This window comes from Silurus aristotelis (assembly GCF_946808225.1).
Source record: "Silurus aristotelis genome assembly, chromosome: 24".
Classification (NCBI taxonomy): domain Eukaryota; kingdom Metazoa; phylum Chordata; class Actinopteri; order Siluriformes; family Siluridae; genus Silurus; species Silurus aristotelis.
Genome location: NC_139597.1, coordinates 17,376,040 through 17,393,956, shown reverse-complemented (window position 1 = coordinate 17,393,956; position 17,917 = coordinate 17,376,040). Strand labels below are relative to the sequence as shown.

The 17,917-nt window shown below is 35.3% G+C and overlaps 1 protein-coding gene across 1 annotated transcript in view; it reads right to left on the bottom strand.

Moving 5' to 3' along the window:
• The window catches only part of LOC310719309 (uncharacterized protein), a 92,687-nt gene that overhangs the window by 3,581 nt on the left and 71,189 nt on the right, over positions 1–17,917 (bottom strand). Inside the window, exons 12-21 of the mRNA XM_083528901.1 lie at positions 15,166–15,339; positions 14,968–14,971; positions 6,874–6,926; positions 6,522–6,638; positions 5,306–5,377; positions 2,957–4,741; positions 2,517–2,711; positions 1,984–2,157; positions 493–666; positions 214–387 (exon numbers count right to left, since the gene is read on the bottom strand). Coding sequence (XP_083385027.1) covers positions 214–387; positions 493–666; positions 1,984–2,157; positions 2,517–2,711; positions 2,957–4,741; positions 5,306–5,377; positions 6,522–6,638; positions 6,874–6,926; positions 14,968–14,971; positions 15,166–15,339 — 2,922 coding nt within the window. The remainder of the gene's footprint in view (positions 1–213; positions 388–492; positions 667–1,983; positions 2,158–2,516; positions 2,712–2,956; positions 4,742–5,305; positions 5,378–6,521; positions 6,639–6,873; positions 6,927–14,967; positions 14,972–15,165; positions 15,340–17,917) is intronic.

The window sequence follows — 17,917 nt, the reverse complement described above, 5'->3', positions numbered from 1 at the left end:
GATTTTAAAGTTACTTTTAAAAGGTACATATATAAATACAATATAGTCTATTCTGATACTGGTTCAATATAGAAGTGACATCACATTAAATTATGTGAAATGGCCAAAATAAAGGTGGTCCCTAATTTACAATGGACATGCCTTCTGATGAGCCCATTTCATATTTTCAACCTTTTACTAGGGCGCAGGTGACTGTCAGAGAGATTCTCTTACTTCAGTGTCTTTAGTTTATACTGTGGATTTTTCAGTATAGCAGAAAGACACATCACTCCAAGGTCTCCTATTTTATTCCAGGACAGATCCAACTCTCTCAGGTGTGAGGGGTTTGAGTTCAAAGCTGAAGTCAGAGCATGGCAACCTTTATCTGATAAATCACATTCCCACAAACTGTAAGGAAAAATAGTCATATTTTACCTCGGTTTAAGACTTACTTTATCAAATAAAATATTTGTGAAATTATTTTTTGTACAATTTTATTTAAAATGATTTGACCTCAGTTTCTTCAGTGTACAGTGAGGGTTCTCCAGTACAGCAGACAGATTCCTTACTTCCAAGTCTCCTATTTTATTTTTAGACAGATCCAGTTCTTTTAGGTGTGAGGGGTTTGATTTTAGAGCTGAAGTCAAAGCAGCACAGCCTTCATCTGTAAATTGACAATCCTCCAACCTGCAGTAAGACAATATGATACACTCTTCAACAGATAATTTATTTTACATTAAAAGATGGCAAAGCCGATGATTATGTAAACGTTTTATTATTTTGAATCACATGATGACTGATTATAACCTGTTAATTATTAACTTTTTCATGTAAATTAAAATGATTATACTGTGTTATATTTAACTCACTTGTTATATTAAATTAAAGCAGAACAGAAGACTAAATGTGGACTTTAATCAGATTGGGATTGGGGACTGAGGTAAACCTTCTTTAATGCATTGCAGTACATTTATAACAAAAATATTTGTTTTCCATTATTGCAGTGACAATAACCAAAAAACCATGACCTTAAAAATGAACGATTTTGATTAACAATACTGCATTAAAACAAATAAATGTCTCATATAAGGTGACCTAAGAACAGCAAGTATTATAGCAGTGCAATGTAAAATCTGATTCAGGTCAAAAGCCCTAGTTATTAGAATCATACCAGAATGGCTGCTTTGAGTATTTCAAAGAACTGTTGATCTCATATGTTTTTACGCACAACAGATACAAATTTACACAAAATACTGGAAACAAGACAAAACATTGATTTTTCTGAGAGATCTGTGGATAAAAACATTGGATGGGGAGCATCAGTGGACAGCCACTTTCAGATTTTTTAATTTCTGCCTATTTAATTAATTTCTCAATTTTAACAATATAATATAGAAATAATATAAAAAATGTGTATTGTATTAATTAGTTTTAATCTATTTTATTTTTATAGATTTTATTTTTTATTTAACCCAAGCATTTGTTGTTCACAAATGTTATTAATAATAATAGATGGTAATAAAAAAAAGACAAGCAATTTAATTGATTTGCATTTCTTCCCCCTAACTGTACCAAAACTGAACCGAACCGTGACTGACCAGGGTAAACAGAGGTGAATTTTAGGTTACCATTACGCCACTAAAATATACACATTTTAATGCAAAACTAATCCCAACTAATAAAGAACTAATAAAGAAAACTGTTATTGTGAGCAGACATTGAAGAGCAAAATTTTTGCCTGCTCAAATCTGCTAATTTTATTTTGTCTTAATCACTCTAACTTCATATCACCTGTTTGTAATTCAGGATATTTGAAGAAAACAAGAACAATGAGCCCTAGCAAATGTGTTAACGTCCATTTTCATATCTGAAATACACACTTTATTGCATGTGTTCTGAATTATACCTGTTAATCAATCAATGCATTTATTTCTACCAATCTTAAAAAGTCATCTGCATTGCCGAGTGAAACTGGTCATGTGACTGTCAGTGAGATGATCTTACCACAGTCTCTCCAGTTTACATTGAGCATTTTCCAGTACAGCAGCGAGACTCTTCACTCCTGAGTCCCCTACATTATTATAGGACAACCTGAGGTCTCTCAAGTGTGAGGGGTTTGAGCTCAGAGCGGAAATCAGAGCAGCACAGCCTTCATACGAGATCCCACAATTACGCAAACTGCAGAGGAAAACAAAGGCACATTGTTCATCTGATCAAATCAACCGATTTTTATTTTGATTACTTTATTGTGAAAATTTGTCTGTTATGTCCTTTTAAAACTCTTCTGAGCAAATTGTTTCAAAACTTGAGTAGCTGATTACTTGATTTTCTATTTTAAATGCACATGTCTAATTTTAAGTAAAGGCTATTAAATAATATTTCTAAATGAATGAGAAATTATTATTAACCAATAATTACGTGATGAATTAATCTATTTGTTCATCATGCTATACTGTTACTTATATTTATGTTATGAAACACTTCTGTGTACTGCTGCTTTCAGTGAGTTATTGTGACTCTTAAAGCGACGATCTTACCACAGAATCTCCACTTCACATTGAGGATTCTCCAGAATAGCAGAGAGACACTTTACTTCAGAGTGTCCTAGTTTATTCTCAGACAAATCCAGTTTTTTCACAATTAGATAGAGTTCTTTTAGATTAGACGTTTGAGAGCTGAGTGCTGAGACCAGAGCAGACCCACTTATCGCTTTAATTTTATTACACCTGATACTGAAGGAGATAAAAATAATACATAAATAAGGATCACTACTGAAATGATCAAACAAGTCATCAAAGCTGACACACTTGTCATACAGAAATTCCAAATGTACAAAAGTTAGGCAGTCTGATTTAAGGGACATTACAACGAAATCTAATATTTTACAATCAAACATCTAATCTAAATACACCCAATTGCACTTTATAGCAATGATTCATTGTATTTATCGAGTTGTTTTAGGTCCAGATTTACTTACATTGCTTTTTTGGATTCTGCAATCACAGGCATCACCTTCAGGAGAACAGCTTCTGTTATATTATCTGTGCTGGTATATTTACTCAGGTCGATTTCTTCCATCTCCTGTGCTGAAGTCAGTAAAACAAACACCAGGGCGGCCCACTGTGCAGAAGAGAGTTCACTTTGTTTTCCAGATTTCAGGTAGTGTTGGATTTCCTCCACTAGAGAATGATCACCCAGTTCATTCAGGCAATGGAACAGATTGATGAATTTTTCTGTAGAGAGATCGTGACTGATCTTTTTCTTGATATATTGTATCGTTTCCTGTTCTGAAGTGCTCTGTGAGCTACTTCCTGTTTGTGTTAATAAGACATTTAAGAGATTCTGATTGGGCTTAGTTGAGAAACCCAGAAGAAAGCGTAGGAAAAGATCCAGATGTCCAGTCTGACTTTTTAAAGCCTGATCTACAGCACTCTTGTGTAAATCTGAGATTGTAATTTCTTTATTCTCTTCAGGAAACCGAATCTCTATAAAAACATGTAACTTTTTCACCATGAAGGTCAGGTGCACATACAGAGCTGCGAGATGCTCCTGAACACTCAGATGAACAAAGCAGTACAGTTTACTCTGGAAAATCCCAAAATCCTCTTTGAGGAACTGTGTACACACACCTGAATACACTGCTGCTTCTGTCACGTCAATGCCACACTTTCTCAGATCTTCCTCGTAGAAGATCAGGTTTCCTTCCATCAGCTGCTGAAAAGCGAGTTGTCCCAGTTTAAGAATAATTTCTTCATCACTCTCCTGCTTCTTTGGGAACTTTTCTTTTATAATCTTTGTCTGAATGATGAGGAAGTGTGTGTACATTTGAGTCAGAGTCTTGGGGATTTTTCCACTCTCTGCTTCACCCAACATTCTCTCTAGAACAGTGGCTGAAATCCAGCAGAAGACTGGGATGTGGCACATGATGTAGAGGCTTCTTAATGCCTTCAGGTGTGTGATGATGTTATTGGCCAGGATCTGATCACTGATTCTCTTCCTGAAATACTCCTCCTTCTGTGGGTCATTGAATCCTCGTACCTCTGTGACTCGATGAACACATTCAGAGGGGATTTGATCAGCTGCTGCTGGTCGGGAGGTGATCCAGATGAGAGCAGAGGGAAGCAGATTCCCTTTAATCAGGTTTATCAGCAGCTCAGGCACTGATGCTGATTCAGTTACATCACACACTCTCACTGTGTTCTGGAAATCTAGAGGAAAACGACACTCGTCCAATCCATCGAAAATGAACAGAACCTTTTCAAAGCTGTACACTTCAGTTTCTTTTGTTTCCTTAAAAAAGACATGAAGGAACTCCATCAGACTCAATTTTTGCTCTTTAATCAAATTCAGTTCTCTGAAAGGAAGTGGAAATATGAGGTGAATGTCCTGATTTTCTTTCCCTTCAGCCCAGTCCAGAATGAACTTCTGCACAGAGACTGTTTTTCCGATTCCAGCGATTCCCTTCGTCAGAACAGTTCTGATGGGTTCATCTTGTTTAGATAAGGGCTTAAAGATGTCATTGCATTTGATTGATGTGTCCTCTGTTGTTCTCCTGTTTGTTGCTTCAATCTGTCTCACCTCATGTTGTTTATTGACTCCTCCACTGTCTCCCTCTGTGATGTAGAGATCTGTGTAGATCTCATTAAGGTTTGTTTGGTTTCCCTGGTTTATCTTCACTTCATTTAAACACTGAAACTTCTTCATCAGATTTAATTTGAATTTTTTTTGGAATTTATTTACAGCAGAAGATTCCTTCTCGTGCCTGTGAATATGTGAAACAGGAAGATGTCATGAGCCATTGGGTTTATTTTTAGACTTTAAGAGCACACTTTTTCTGAATAGTTTATTTGTCTTTGTTTTCTATATATTACTCACTCTGCAGTTACAGCAAAGAGAATTATCATACTCATGTAATAGTCATCTTGGTGGTTTTGGTGGTTCATCACATTATCTGGTGGTTCTTGGTGGTTCATCACATTATCTGTATATGTTGCACACACTATGGCTGCTACATATTGTACAAAGTTTTATAGTAAATTTTCTATCATACCTGACACACAATACTGTCATTTGCATTACCATGCACTCTCACACTTTATGTAGATTACTGATCTGTATCCCTATGTATTACCCACACTATCTATACTGTCTCACATTGTCTGTGTTGTCTTGTATAGTCTGTTTTTGTCTTGTCTTGTCTTGTCTGTTGTCATGTATAGGTTTTATTTATATCTGTACTTTTGAGAGTCACTAACAGCTGGAACCAAATTCCTTGTGTGTCAACACACTTGGCCAATAAACCTGATTCTGATTCTGATAATCTTACCCGGCATCTGTGATTATATTCCTTTCAGTGCTGTCCTCTAACATCTGTTGGTCACTGTTCCCATCACTGCAGCTTTAAAAGATATTTACAACATTTCTAAATATTAAACATAGAAAATGTTTAAACTGAGAAAATAAACAATGTTAAGGAAAGAATTTGAATAGAAAAGAAAGTGTTACTAAAAAAAAAAACACTTTCTCCATCTAATTAGATTAATTGCGAACTGGTCAAGAACATGATTTGGACTGTCTAAGAGAGGCAGAATCTCAGAAGTGAAGAATCGCAAAGTTTCACCAAACAGCAGAAAACTGTTTAACATTTAACTGTTCCTTAACATAAAATTTGAAAATGTTGAATATCTAATCAACTACAGTACATAATATCATTAAAAGAGTGCAAAAATGCAAAAATCTTTGAAGTTGGAAGGAAACCAGAGGAAGCCCACATAAACAAGAAAAGAACATGGGGAGCCTTGAGCTGTGATGCAGTAACATCTTTTCAATCAAAATAGTATTTATTCAATAATTCATAATCAAAAGTTTATCAGTCTGCAGACTCCATATCTTTCTAAATGTTTCAGCCTTGTTTCAGACTTGGGTTGTGTAAACTGCTGATTTTTGTTATTGTTAAAAATAATATATAGTTTAAGCAAATACATGACATTATTTAATCCCAATTTCACAAAATGTTGGGACACTGTATAAAATGTTAAAACAGAATGCAATCATGTGCAAATCCCCTTAACCCCATATTGTGTTTAAAATAGAACATAGAATACATAAATATTTAAACTGAGAAAACATTTTTAAGGAAAGAATTTTCATGTGATGCAACGTCAAAATCAGCGTTCCTAAAAATAAACAGCTGGCGAACATTTTCCAACTGATTAATATGCAGCTGGTGATACAGATGACTGTTTTACAGAGGCAGTGTCTCTCAGAAGGAAAGAAGGGCAAAGGTTCACCAATCATCAGAAAATTGTGTCAGAATAATGTTCAACATAAATTTGTGAAGAAATTCCTTTTTGAATATGTAATAATCTATAGTATATATATATCATCACAAGATTCTAAGAATTCGGATAAATCTCTGTGCATAAGGAACAAGGGCACACTGACGTAGTCCCACACAACAGAATAAACAATATAAATACAAATAATACATTCTAGTTTTCTGCTTAACTTTAGCAATGACATTAACACTGAGGAGATGTTACCTTTGTTGAGAGGAATAATCTCCATCTTTAAACTCTACAATAATATGCTTAGATTGTTCACTTTTCATGGAGATACAGCTGGGTGTTGGTGATTCTGATCCTTCGTCCTGGAGCTCACTGCAACATTATAGACAGCGTTTCAGAAAATCTTTCAGTGATTCATATACACTACTTTTTTTTTTTTTTTTTTTTTTTACAGACATTGTTACATTTCTTAGGACTCAATGAATTTATGTTCAAGTGATGGTTTCATTAAAAGTACTGAAATCATTTGCATTTGGTTAAATTATTGTGGTGGTCATAGTTATGTATAGATATGTAATGATTACAATACAAGAACATTGTTGATTACCTTTTTTTTGTGGCTGGGGAACTATTATCCGTGTCCAGATCAGTTGTCGCCATCTTTGAATATTAGTAAAGTATGTACATACTGTATAAAACACAGAAATAAATGCGCAGTTGAACAATTTCACTTGGCTTGGATATGAATCATAACTTTAAGTACAACACAGCAGAGTCTGGTGAAGTATCACTCATTAGTAGTTCATTAGTCACTTCTGCACACATAATTAACTTAAGAAATAAACAATTATTTAAAAATATGGAATTATGAATTAACTATTAAATAAATGCATTGCAGATGGAGAATATTTACACAAAATGTGTCCCTAAACATGCCCTTTTTCATGCATGAGAATTTGAAAAGAGGAAGCTGAAAGGTCTTTATTTGCATATCAAATAATAACCTGTTTTGCAGGTAGTCTGTACCAGTAACAACTGCCATTTATACACAAGCATTTTATTATATATCCTGCAGAATATAGTCATTTATAATAATAAAATAATGATGCTTTAGGCAACAGTGCTTATTGTATGACATTAATATAACCTTAAAGTCTGCCTTTGGTTTTATCATTATCACAAACTGAATTTAAGGCTGGTGGAGAAACACTAGCGTTGACTTTTTTTGAGCTGTGAACATTTAGAGCTGACTAAATCTAATTTTATATAATTCTATAATTTATACATTCACATAATTTTCTAACACACTTTAGCACATACAGCTCATTGTAACATACCAGCAGTGATATACCCTGTTTACAGTAAATTTATTTTCACATATTTAGATTTCTGTATTTAGTACCCTTAGGCTGAAAAAGTAAAAAATATAGCATTTTTTAATTTCACAACAAAATATTTCACAACTTTACTCTAGTGATACCAAGCAAAAAAAATTGTGAATATTATGCATTACTTCTATAAAATGCGTACACTATTTCATGTGATGAACTAAATATTTTGCAACAGATAAACTGCACAAAACAGAATAACAGTAAACGTGTTTTCGTTGTGTCCTGTCATGTACAACCTCATTAAATATTTTTATAGAGAAACTTTGAATACTTACAGTATATTGTAAGTAACACTGACATTTCATTGATAGATCTATAAATTGGCTGCAATTCTGTTATTAGCATCTTCTTTTACAACATTACATTTAATTGTCATTAATTAAACAAAATTCCACAAACATTCAGAAGGTGTAAACGTTTAAATACATCACAGTTTTACAGTTACAGTTTACTTATTTTATATAAAACATTCACATTCTGCTTATATAAAAGTGCTTATAACATCTCACCTTTGTTCAAAAGTCAATGTTTCTCCTTTTCCAACTGACCGACAAAATGTGGAAGGCAAGCGAGAAACACTTTCACTTTAGGAGGATGGATTCATTACATTATGTGTCAATTGGAATGATTCGACTCTTTGAACTGAATCTTTTAGAGAAATGACTCACAGATTGAAACTTCTTGCTGAAAATTCATTAGTATTATTTTTTCATGATTTCTTTTTTTTTAAGGTTTTCTAACCTGGACCTCAGTGCAATAGGACCATAATGGACCCATTTAGTTGGTGCAAAAATTGTCCTTTCAATGTGAAAAGCCCTTCAAACCTCTTGATGTCCATTTGTACTCCATAAAACATATAAAAAAGGCAAAAAAATGTTATCACATACATCAAATAATTTAAAAACAATTCTTACATTTATTTAATATTTAACAGGTTCTTTCTGTGATAAATTTGCACAAATTTGTGAGAATATACGTTTATTTAATTTTCGGTGCACATCTTTTTCACAGAGAGAACATTTTAAATATCATATCACAGTAGGTCATCAATGTATTAAGATATACTATACATATTTTGAGCAGTTTTACTTAAACAGTACTACACACGTGTATTTTAAAGCAATACAAACAAAATTTTATTAAAAGAGTAGGAATTAGGGTCCTCTTTTAATTAGACACTTAATTTCATAATTAACTTTGGTTGTGCATGACTGGAAATATAAATCATGACACATATGGATTAAAAGCTTATTGCACAGAAGACATATAACATTGGTCTGTACATTACATTTGATCAGGAAGAATAAAGGAATATGAACAGAATGAACAATGTAGAAAATTATTAAAATATATTTCACACTGTCAATAATCTCCCCGGAATGTTCACTAGTAAAACCTTTCTTACCAACATTACATGCATTTGGTTCCTCCCAGTTTAGGCTGTATAAATAAAGTTATTACAGTTAATTTTTAAATGTTGTTCATGCACCAGTGAAGGGTATTATTTGTTTTGTGGGATTTTGGTAGTTACTTTAAATGGTACAGTATATAATACCATTTAAAATCGAGCTTTTTTCCCCCAAATGAGTTTACGTATATAACCCTAGTTATATCCCTAAGGGAACAAGGCGCTGCGTCGGAACGCTTTGGGAACACCCCCAAAGCAGCTCAAGTATGATGCAGCTCAAGTTCCTGAAAGGGAACTCATTTGAAATCTGTTGTACAAAATTTACAGTGTAATAAATTCTATAGATGCAGTGTATAATGTCTTACTTAATAGTTTCAACCATGTAAAAGGTTTTTCTTTGTTTATTTATTTTTTTTACCATTTTCTCTGAACTTTAATTTCGAACAACTTGATGTTCTAGGAAAAACAAAAAAAAGCTGTAGCTGATTGTTTTGGTTGTTATTTAAAACTTTTTTGGTTGTTCAACCTTATTTATTATCAACTAGATCTATCGCAATACAAATTTACAGAATAAAAATCAGATACACCTCTAGATACAACTTTCAACAATTTATTTACACACGTGGACAGAATTGTTGGTACCCTTCGGTCAATGAAAGAAAAACTCACAATTGTCACAGAAAAAACTTTTATTTGACAAAAGTAATAATAAATAAAAATTCTATGAATGTTAACCAATGAAAGTCAGACATTGCTTTTCAACCATGCTTCAACGGAATTATTTTAAAAAATAAACTCATGGAACAGGCCTAGACAAAAATGATGGTACCCTTAGAAAAGACTGAAAATAATGTGACCAAAGGGACATGTTAATTCAAGGTGTGTCCATTAATTAGCATCACAGGTGTCTACAATCTTGTAATCAGTCAGTGGGCCTCCAGGTAGTCACTGTGTTGTCTGGTGACATGGTGTGTACCACACTCAACATGGACCAGAGGAAGCAAAGGAAAGAGTTGTCTCAGGAGATTAGAAAGAAAATTATAGACAAGCATGATAAATGTAAAGGCTATAAGACCATCTCCAAGCATCTAGATGTTCCTGTGACTACAGTGGCACATATTATTCAGAGATTTAAGATCAATGGGACTGTAGCCAACCTCCCTAGACGTGACCGCAGGAGGAAAATTGATGACAAATCAAAGAGACGGATAATCCGAATGGTAACAAAAGAGCCCAGAAAGACTTCTAAAGAGATCCAAGGTGAACTCCATGCTCAAGGAACATCAGAGTCAGATCGCACCATCCATTGTTGTTTGAGCCAAAGTGGACTACATGGGAGACGACCAAGGAGGACACCATTGTTAAAAACAAATCATAAAAAAAGCTAGACTGGAATATGCCAAACTACATGTTGACAAGCCACAAAGCTTCTGGGAGGATTTCCGAGGCACATCAGCTCTATGTACACAGACAGAAAAATGAAGCATCTCAAGAAAAGAACACTGTCCCTACTGTGAAACATGGAGGAGGCTCTGTTATGTTCTGGGGTTGCTTTGCTGCATCTGGCACAGGGTGTCTTGAATCTGTGCAGGGTACAATGAAATCTGAAGACTATCAAGGGATTCTAAAGAGAAATGTGCTGGCCAGTGTCAGAAAGCTTGGTCTCAGGCGCAGGTCATGGGTCTTGCAACAGGGCAATGACCCAAAACACACAGGTAAAAACACCCAAGAATGGCGGAAAGAGGAAAACATTGGACTATTCTAAAGTGGCCGTCTATGAGCCCTGACCTCAATCCTATTGAGCATCTTTGGAAGGAGCTGAAACATGCTGTCTGAAAAAGACACCCTTCAAACCAGAAACAACTGGAGCAGTTTGCACATGAGGAGTGGGCCAAAATACCTGCTGAGAGGTGCAGAAGTCTCATTGACAGTTACAGGAATCGTCTGATTGCAGTGATTGCCTCAAAAGGTTGTGCAACAAAATATTAAGTTAGGGGTACCATAATTTTTGTCTAGGCCTGTTCCATGAGTTAATTTTTTTTTTTTTATAATTCCGTTGAAGCATGGTTGAAAAGCAATTTCTGACTTTCATTGGTTAACATTCATAGAATTTTTATTTATTATTACTTTTGTCAGATTAAAGTTTTTTCTGTGACCATTGTGAGTTTTTCTTTCATTGATTGAAGGGTACCAACAATTTTGTCCACGTTTGTATAAGAATTTCTTTGTTTACCGTTCACCCTGCAAAATTTCACAGCATCCTTCCAAAGATTGATAGAACAGGTATTAGGTAAGGTGAAAGGAAAATGCTTTATGGTATTGCAACAGCCCCAGTGGTGTTACTAGAGTTTTCAATTTGGTACCTCCTCCAAACTCCATTGGGGTTCTCCAGAAAACTGCTCCTCAGGGATAAAGGTCAAGGATAAACAGAGCATGAGGGATGTTTTTAATGCGCTTGTGCAGCTTATTTTGTCTGTTAAAGGTTGTTTTGGGGATAGAGTCTTTGCAACGTGCCCTAGTGTGGATCCCAGGATTAATCAGGAAAGGATAGAATTGAAACTCTTGCTGAATGAACAATTTGCTCGGAGGTTTGCACATCTCTTGTGTCGGCAGCTCGTCGTCTTCATCTTTATCAATGGTCTGTAAGCTCCAAGAATAAAGCATTGTTTGGTGAACCGTGGTAAATTGGACTCTGTTATGTGATGATTATATCAATTAAACTGATAGCCACAAAAACTACATTCAAGAGAATTTATGAGCAAATAAATACTACCAGGCTAGCCAGGTGGATTGGGTGGATCTCAACAATAAGCTGAAGTCGACAGTCTGTCACACAGATTCAGGACTACAATTTGCTTCTGATCACCATCACTGTACCCCACAACATAGTATTTATCTGTAATCAATGGATATTCGGTGCAACCCAGATGAAGATGGTCTTAAGTCTGGTTCCTCTCAAGGTTTCTTCCTTATGCTATCTCAGGTAATTTTTTTCCTTTCCACAGTCGCTCATCAGGGACAAACTTACACTTATAAAGAACATTGGATTTTTGGCAAAAGACTTTTCTCAACTTTTCTCAAAATCTTTGATTCATCTTTAAAAAGTAAGTATTTTTCAATAAACATCTTATTGCCATCTTACTGGACAAATTGATTCATTTGATTGAAAGAAACCATACACGATTTTAATTTTTTTACTGAACTGTAATACTGAATGGAAAGGGGTCCTCTGCAGGATTATACGGTAATCCTGCAGTCCTGTGTGGAAAAAATGCAATAATGCAATACATTTATCCTTGTATACTTGTGTTCTAACTTGTGTTAGAGAATGTATATACACACTATTAACAACACAGTCCACACTTGTGGATTACATACCTGTTCTCTCTACGAAATATTTGAATTATTGAAGACACAGTTGATCTGCCAATATTCGTCTGTACCCGCCGACCCGCCTCAGCCATTGTAAGGCCATGATTGACAACATGGTCCACAATAGTGGCTCTAATTTCTGAAATGTGTCTATGACTTTGACCTCTTCTTCCTCTTCCACTATTTTGCCTCCTGACCCTTCCAGCATGCATCCTTATTCTTGGCTCTTGACCATGTTCGTTTCCTAGTTGTTCATCCATTTTCAACAATTGTAAATCTGTGTTTTGCTCTTTTAATATACACTCGCCAATTACAGTAAAGGTTCACGAAATTTAGCCTTGACCTATTTTAGAGAACTAGTTGAATATTGGTTGATTTGAAAGTGAACACGCCCCTTCATTAGTGACATTCAAGGTTCATCTGCACAATTCATCAAAACATATCATTCAAGACACATTTACCAAAAAAGTTTAATAGAACTGTGAAGAAGAAGAGCTTGACAAATTTTGACAACTGGTTTAACCATTTTGCATTTAATGACGTAATGCAATGAACTGATGCCTAAATGTTTTGGGGGTTAAGACCATTTAGGTGAAACCAGTATAATACATTTTGATCAACATGACATAAACAACTGATAATGTAGGAAAAAGCAGACACTTGTACACATTCGATTAAATGATGTACCAAAGCATTCGCAATTTGATCAAAGCAACTAGAAAAGTTTTTATGATGAGCACAAATGACTAAATGATGTGGAGGTTGAACAAGTAGTTTTGAGAATTTCATTTATGACCTAAGAAATCCTCCAATGCGACTGAGAAAAACTGTAATAGAAATTTAAGCTTGACAAATGATTGCAACTGGTTTAACCATGTTGCATTTAATGACTGCAATTAAGTGATACTAAGATGTTTTGTGGTTTTATGACTATTTAGGTAAAACCCATAAAATATATTTTGATCTACATGACAAACTTATATTGTAGGAAACAGCAGACAATTGTACACAATTAATTTAATAGGTGGATCAAAGCATTCACATTTTGATCAAAGCAACAAGTAATGCTTTAATAAAATGCACAAGTGACTACATGATGTGAAGGTTGAACAAGTAGTTTTGAGAATTTAATTTTTTAATTTAAGCTCTAACGCTCCAACGCAACCGAGAAGAACTGCAATTTTAAGCATGTCAAAAAATGAATAAACAAATGAAATAAAACAAACTTGAAATATTTTAAATAAAAAAAGAGCTTAAACAAAAACAAATACAAAAAAACCTTCCAAACACTACAGGAGAAACTTTAACAAAAGATTTATTTATTTATATAAAATTAGTTCAGTCAGAATTGAGGAGACAGTGGATACAAGTGCAGGTGCTGATGGGTAATTGAAATGCACTGTGCTGATTTCAGCATAAGCAAGACATTCAAACAATTACCAAATTGTGTATATATATATAGATAGATAGATGGATGGATGGATGGATGGATGGATGGATGGATGGATGGATGGATGGATGGATGGATGGATGGATGGATGGATGGATGGATGGATGGATGGATGGATGGATGGATGGATGGATGGATGGATGGATGGATGGATAGATAGATAGATAGATAGATAGATAGATAGATAGATAGATAGATAGATAGATAGATAGATAGATAGATAGATAGATAGATAGATATGGTAAACAAAACAAAAATACAATGGCTCAGTATTTGTGGGAAGGGTATAAGTAATCTTGCAAATAAATGTGCATTAATGTGCAAATAAAGGTGCAAAGTATAACAAATCTGAACAAAGAAAAAAAGGCACAATGGATGTGAGAAAGAGATAGATAGATAGATAGATAGATAGATAGATAGATAGATAGATAGATAGATAGATAGATAGATAGATAGATAGATAGATAGATAGATAGATAGATAGATAGATAGACATTATTGAAATGTATTGTGTGTTTAAAAACATATTTTCTATTTGCCAACATGGAAATGCAGAAACACCGGAGTCTCCATCACACAGAGATGGTCACCACAAACTAAATATAAAACAAAACAAAAAATATCTTCATTAATAACCACAAACTTGACTGTGGAACTTTGTGAGCAATGTTCAATGGGAAGTATTAATGCTGTTTTGCTCACTTTGAGAAAATAACAAACCTTATCCTAGAGTCTTTCACTGTTTTTTTGAAGACCATTTGTTCATAGTTTCACATTTGGTTTACCTTGTTTATGTCATTAGCTAATCACCTGTTCCATTGCCTGATATCAACTACAGATTTTATTCATGTTCTAAATATGTTTGCATTAGTAGTGGAACTACACCTTTAATTGGGTAACTGGGTGTGATGTCGGGTCATTGGGCTTTTAGGTGCAGGTTTTGTATGAAACACAATGTAGTATATGTAATCACAGTCCCTGTAAAGGACTTTAGGGACTACAATGACTTTCAAGCACTAATTTGGGAGACTCTGCCTGACTTCCTGAATTTTGCCTTCACATGGATTTTATATCAACAACCTTCCTGAACACAAAGAAGCATTAAAGATAAAAGCTAAAAAAAAATTCTGATTATAATATTATCTAGCAATGTATTTAAGCAGCTTTACTTTCTAATACGATATTTATTGGAACTAATGAGGAATAATGATAACATGGCTAAAGGCTACATTCTTAAATTTGTAAATAAATTTGTAAAAATAAAGGGTCTTTACTCACATCAGTGTCTGTTCTTTGTAATGTTTTTCTTTAAGAGCAGACAGTAGCTTCTTTCCCGAGTCTCCAATTTTATTATTACAGCGCAGATTCAGTTCTTTCAGGTATGAGGGGTTTAAACTCAGAGCTGAAGTCAGAGCAGCACAGCCTTCATCTGAGACTCCACAATCACTTAACCTGTAGAGGAACACAATGGCTTTAAGAGTGTGCGTGTGTGTGTGTGTGTGTGTGTGTGTGTGTGTGTGTGTGTGTGTGTGTGTGTGTGTGTGTGTGCGTGTGTGAATGTGTGAATGTGTAATACTTAACATTTCATTCAGGCTATACAGGAATTATAAAGTTCTTCTGCACAGTTAGTTACACTGCATCTGGAAAGTATTCACAGGGCTTCCCCTTTTCCACATTTTGTTATGTTACAGACTTATTTCAAAATGCATTCAATTAATTATTTTCCTTAAAATTCTAAAACAAATACCCCATAATGAAAAGGTGAAGGAAGTTTGTTTAACGTCTTGCAAATTAACAAAATAAATAAATAAATAAATAAATAAATAAATAAATAAATAAATAAATAAATAAATAAATAAAAAGAACAGAAAATCGTATGTAATGTACATAAGTATTCACAACATTTTCCATAAAACACAAAATTGATCTCAGGTTCATCCTGTTTCCACTGATCATCCTTAAAATGGTTCTCCAACTTGATTGGAGTCTCCCTGTGGTACATTCAGTTGATTGGACATGATTTGAAAAGGCACACACCTGTTTATTTGAGGTCCCACAGTTATGCTGCATGATAGAGCACAAACCAATGCATGAAGTCTAAGGAATTCTCTGTACACCTTCAAGACAGGATTGTATCGAGGTACAGATTAGGGGAAGGGGACAGCATTGTAGGTCCCAATGAGCACAGTGGCCTCCATCATCCGGAAATGGTAAAGGTTTGGAACCACTCTTTTGGAGCTTTTTCTAGAGCGGAGCTGCCTGGCCAAACTGAGAGATTGGGGGAGAAGGGCCTTAGTCAGGAAGGTGACCAAGAACTCCAATGGTCACTCTGAAAGAGCTCCAGTGTTTCTCTGTGGAAAGAGGAGAACCTTACAGAAGAACAAACATCTCTGCAGCACTCCACCAATCAGGCCTGTATGGTAGAGGGGCAAGACAGAAGCCACTCTTTAATAAAAGGCACATGACAGCCCACCTGGAGTTTGCCAAAAAGCTTACAAAGGACTCTCACACCATAAGAAACAAAATTCTCTGGTCTGATAAATCAAAGATTGAACTCTTGGCCTGAATGCCAAACGTCATGTCTGGAGGAAACCAGGTACCGTTCATCACCTGGCTAATTTAATCCCAACAGTGAAATATGCTTCTGTCAGCATCATTCTGTGGGGATGTATTTCAATGACAGGAACGGGGAGACTAATCAGGATCGAGAGAAAGATGAATACAGCAATAAACAGTGACATCCTTGATGAACACGCCAGTTAATCTTCCAACAGGACAATGACCCTAAGCCCACAACAAGGATAACAAAGGAGTGGCTACAGGACAACTCTGTGAATGTCCTTGAGTGGCTCAGCCAGACCCCAGACTTGAACCTGTTTGAACATCTCTTGAGAAATCTGAAAATGGCTGTGCACCGACACCCCCAATCAAACTTATGGAGCTTGTGGGGTTCTGCAATGAAGAATGGGAGAAACTGCAGAAAAATAGGTGTGTCAAGCCTGTAGCATCATTTTTTTTTTTTTACATATAATTTTTTTTTTTTTAATTGTTAATAAATTTGCAAAGATTTCAAACTTTCACTTTGTCATTATGGGGTATTGTTTGTAGAATTTGTAGAAAAACAATGCATTTAAACCATTTTGGAATAAGGCTATAACATAACAAAATGTGGAAAATTGAAGTGCTGTGAAATCTTTCCGGATGCACTGTACCTAACATACCTAATCAAGCAATAAACTGAAAACAGCATAATGCATTTCCATATTTTATAATTTTTTTTTCCTTATTTGTATTTATACATCGTGTTGTGTATACTGTATACTATAGTATGTGTCTATTCTTTAATATATTTGCATTTTTTTTTCTTTGCTGCTGTCTTCTTCTTCTTTCGGCTGCTCCCATTAGGGGTCGCCACAGCGGATCATCCATCTCCATACCACCCTGTCCTCTATATCTGCCTCTTTTACACCAACTACCTGCATGTCTTCCCTCACCACATCCATGAACCTCCTCCTTGGCCTTCCTCTTTTCCTCCTACCTGGTGGCTCCATCTTCAGCATTTTTCTACCAATATAATTCATGTCCCTTCTCTGCACATGTCCAAACCATCTCAATCTCGCCTCCCTCACCTTGTCACCAAAACATCCTACATGTGCTGTCCCTCTAATAAACTCATTTCTAATCTTGTCCATCCTCGTCACTCCCAACGAAAACCTCAACATCTTCAGCTCTGCTACCTCCAGCTCCACCTCCTGTCTTTTACTCAATGCCACTGTCTCTAATCCATACAACATCGCAGGTCTCACCACAGTCCTATAAACTTTCCCTTTCATTCTTGCAGATACTCTTCTATCACAAATCACTCCTGTCACTCTTCTCCACCCACTCCACCCTGCCTGCACTCTTTTCTTTACTTCCCTAACACACTCTCCATTACTTTGCACTGTTGACCCCAGGTACCTGAACTCCTCCACCTTCTCCACCTCTTCTCCCTGCAACCGCATCACTCCACTGCCCTCCCTCTCATTCA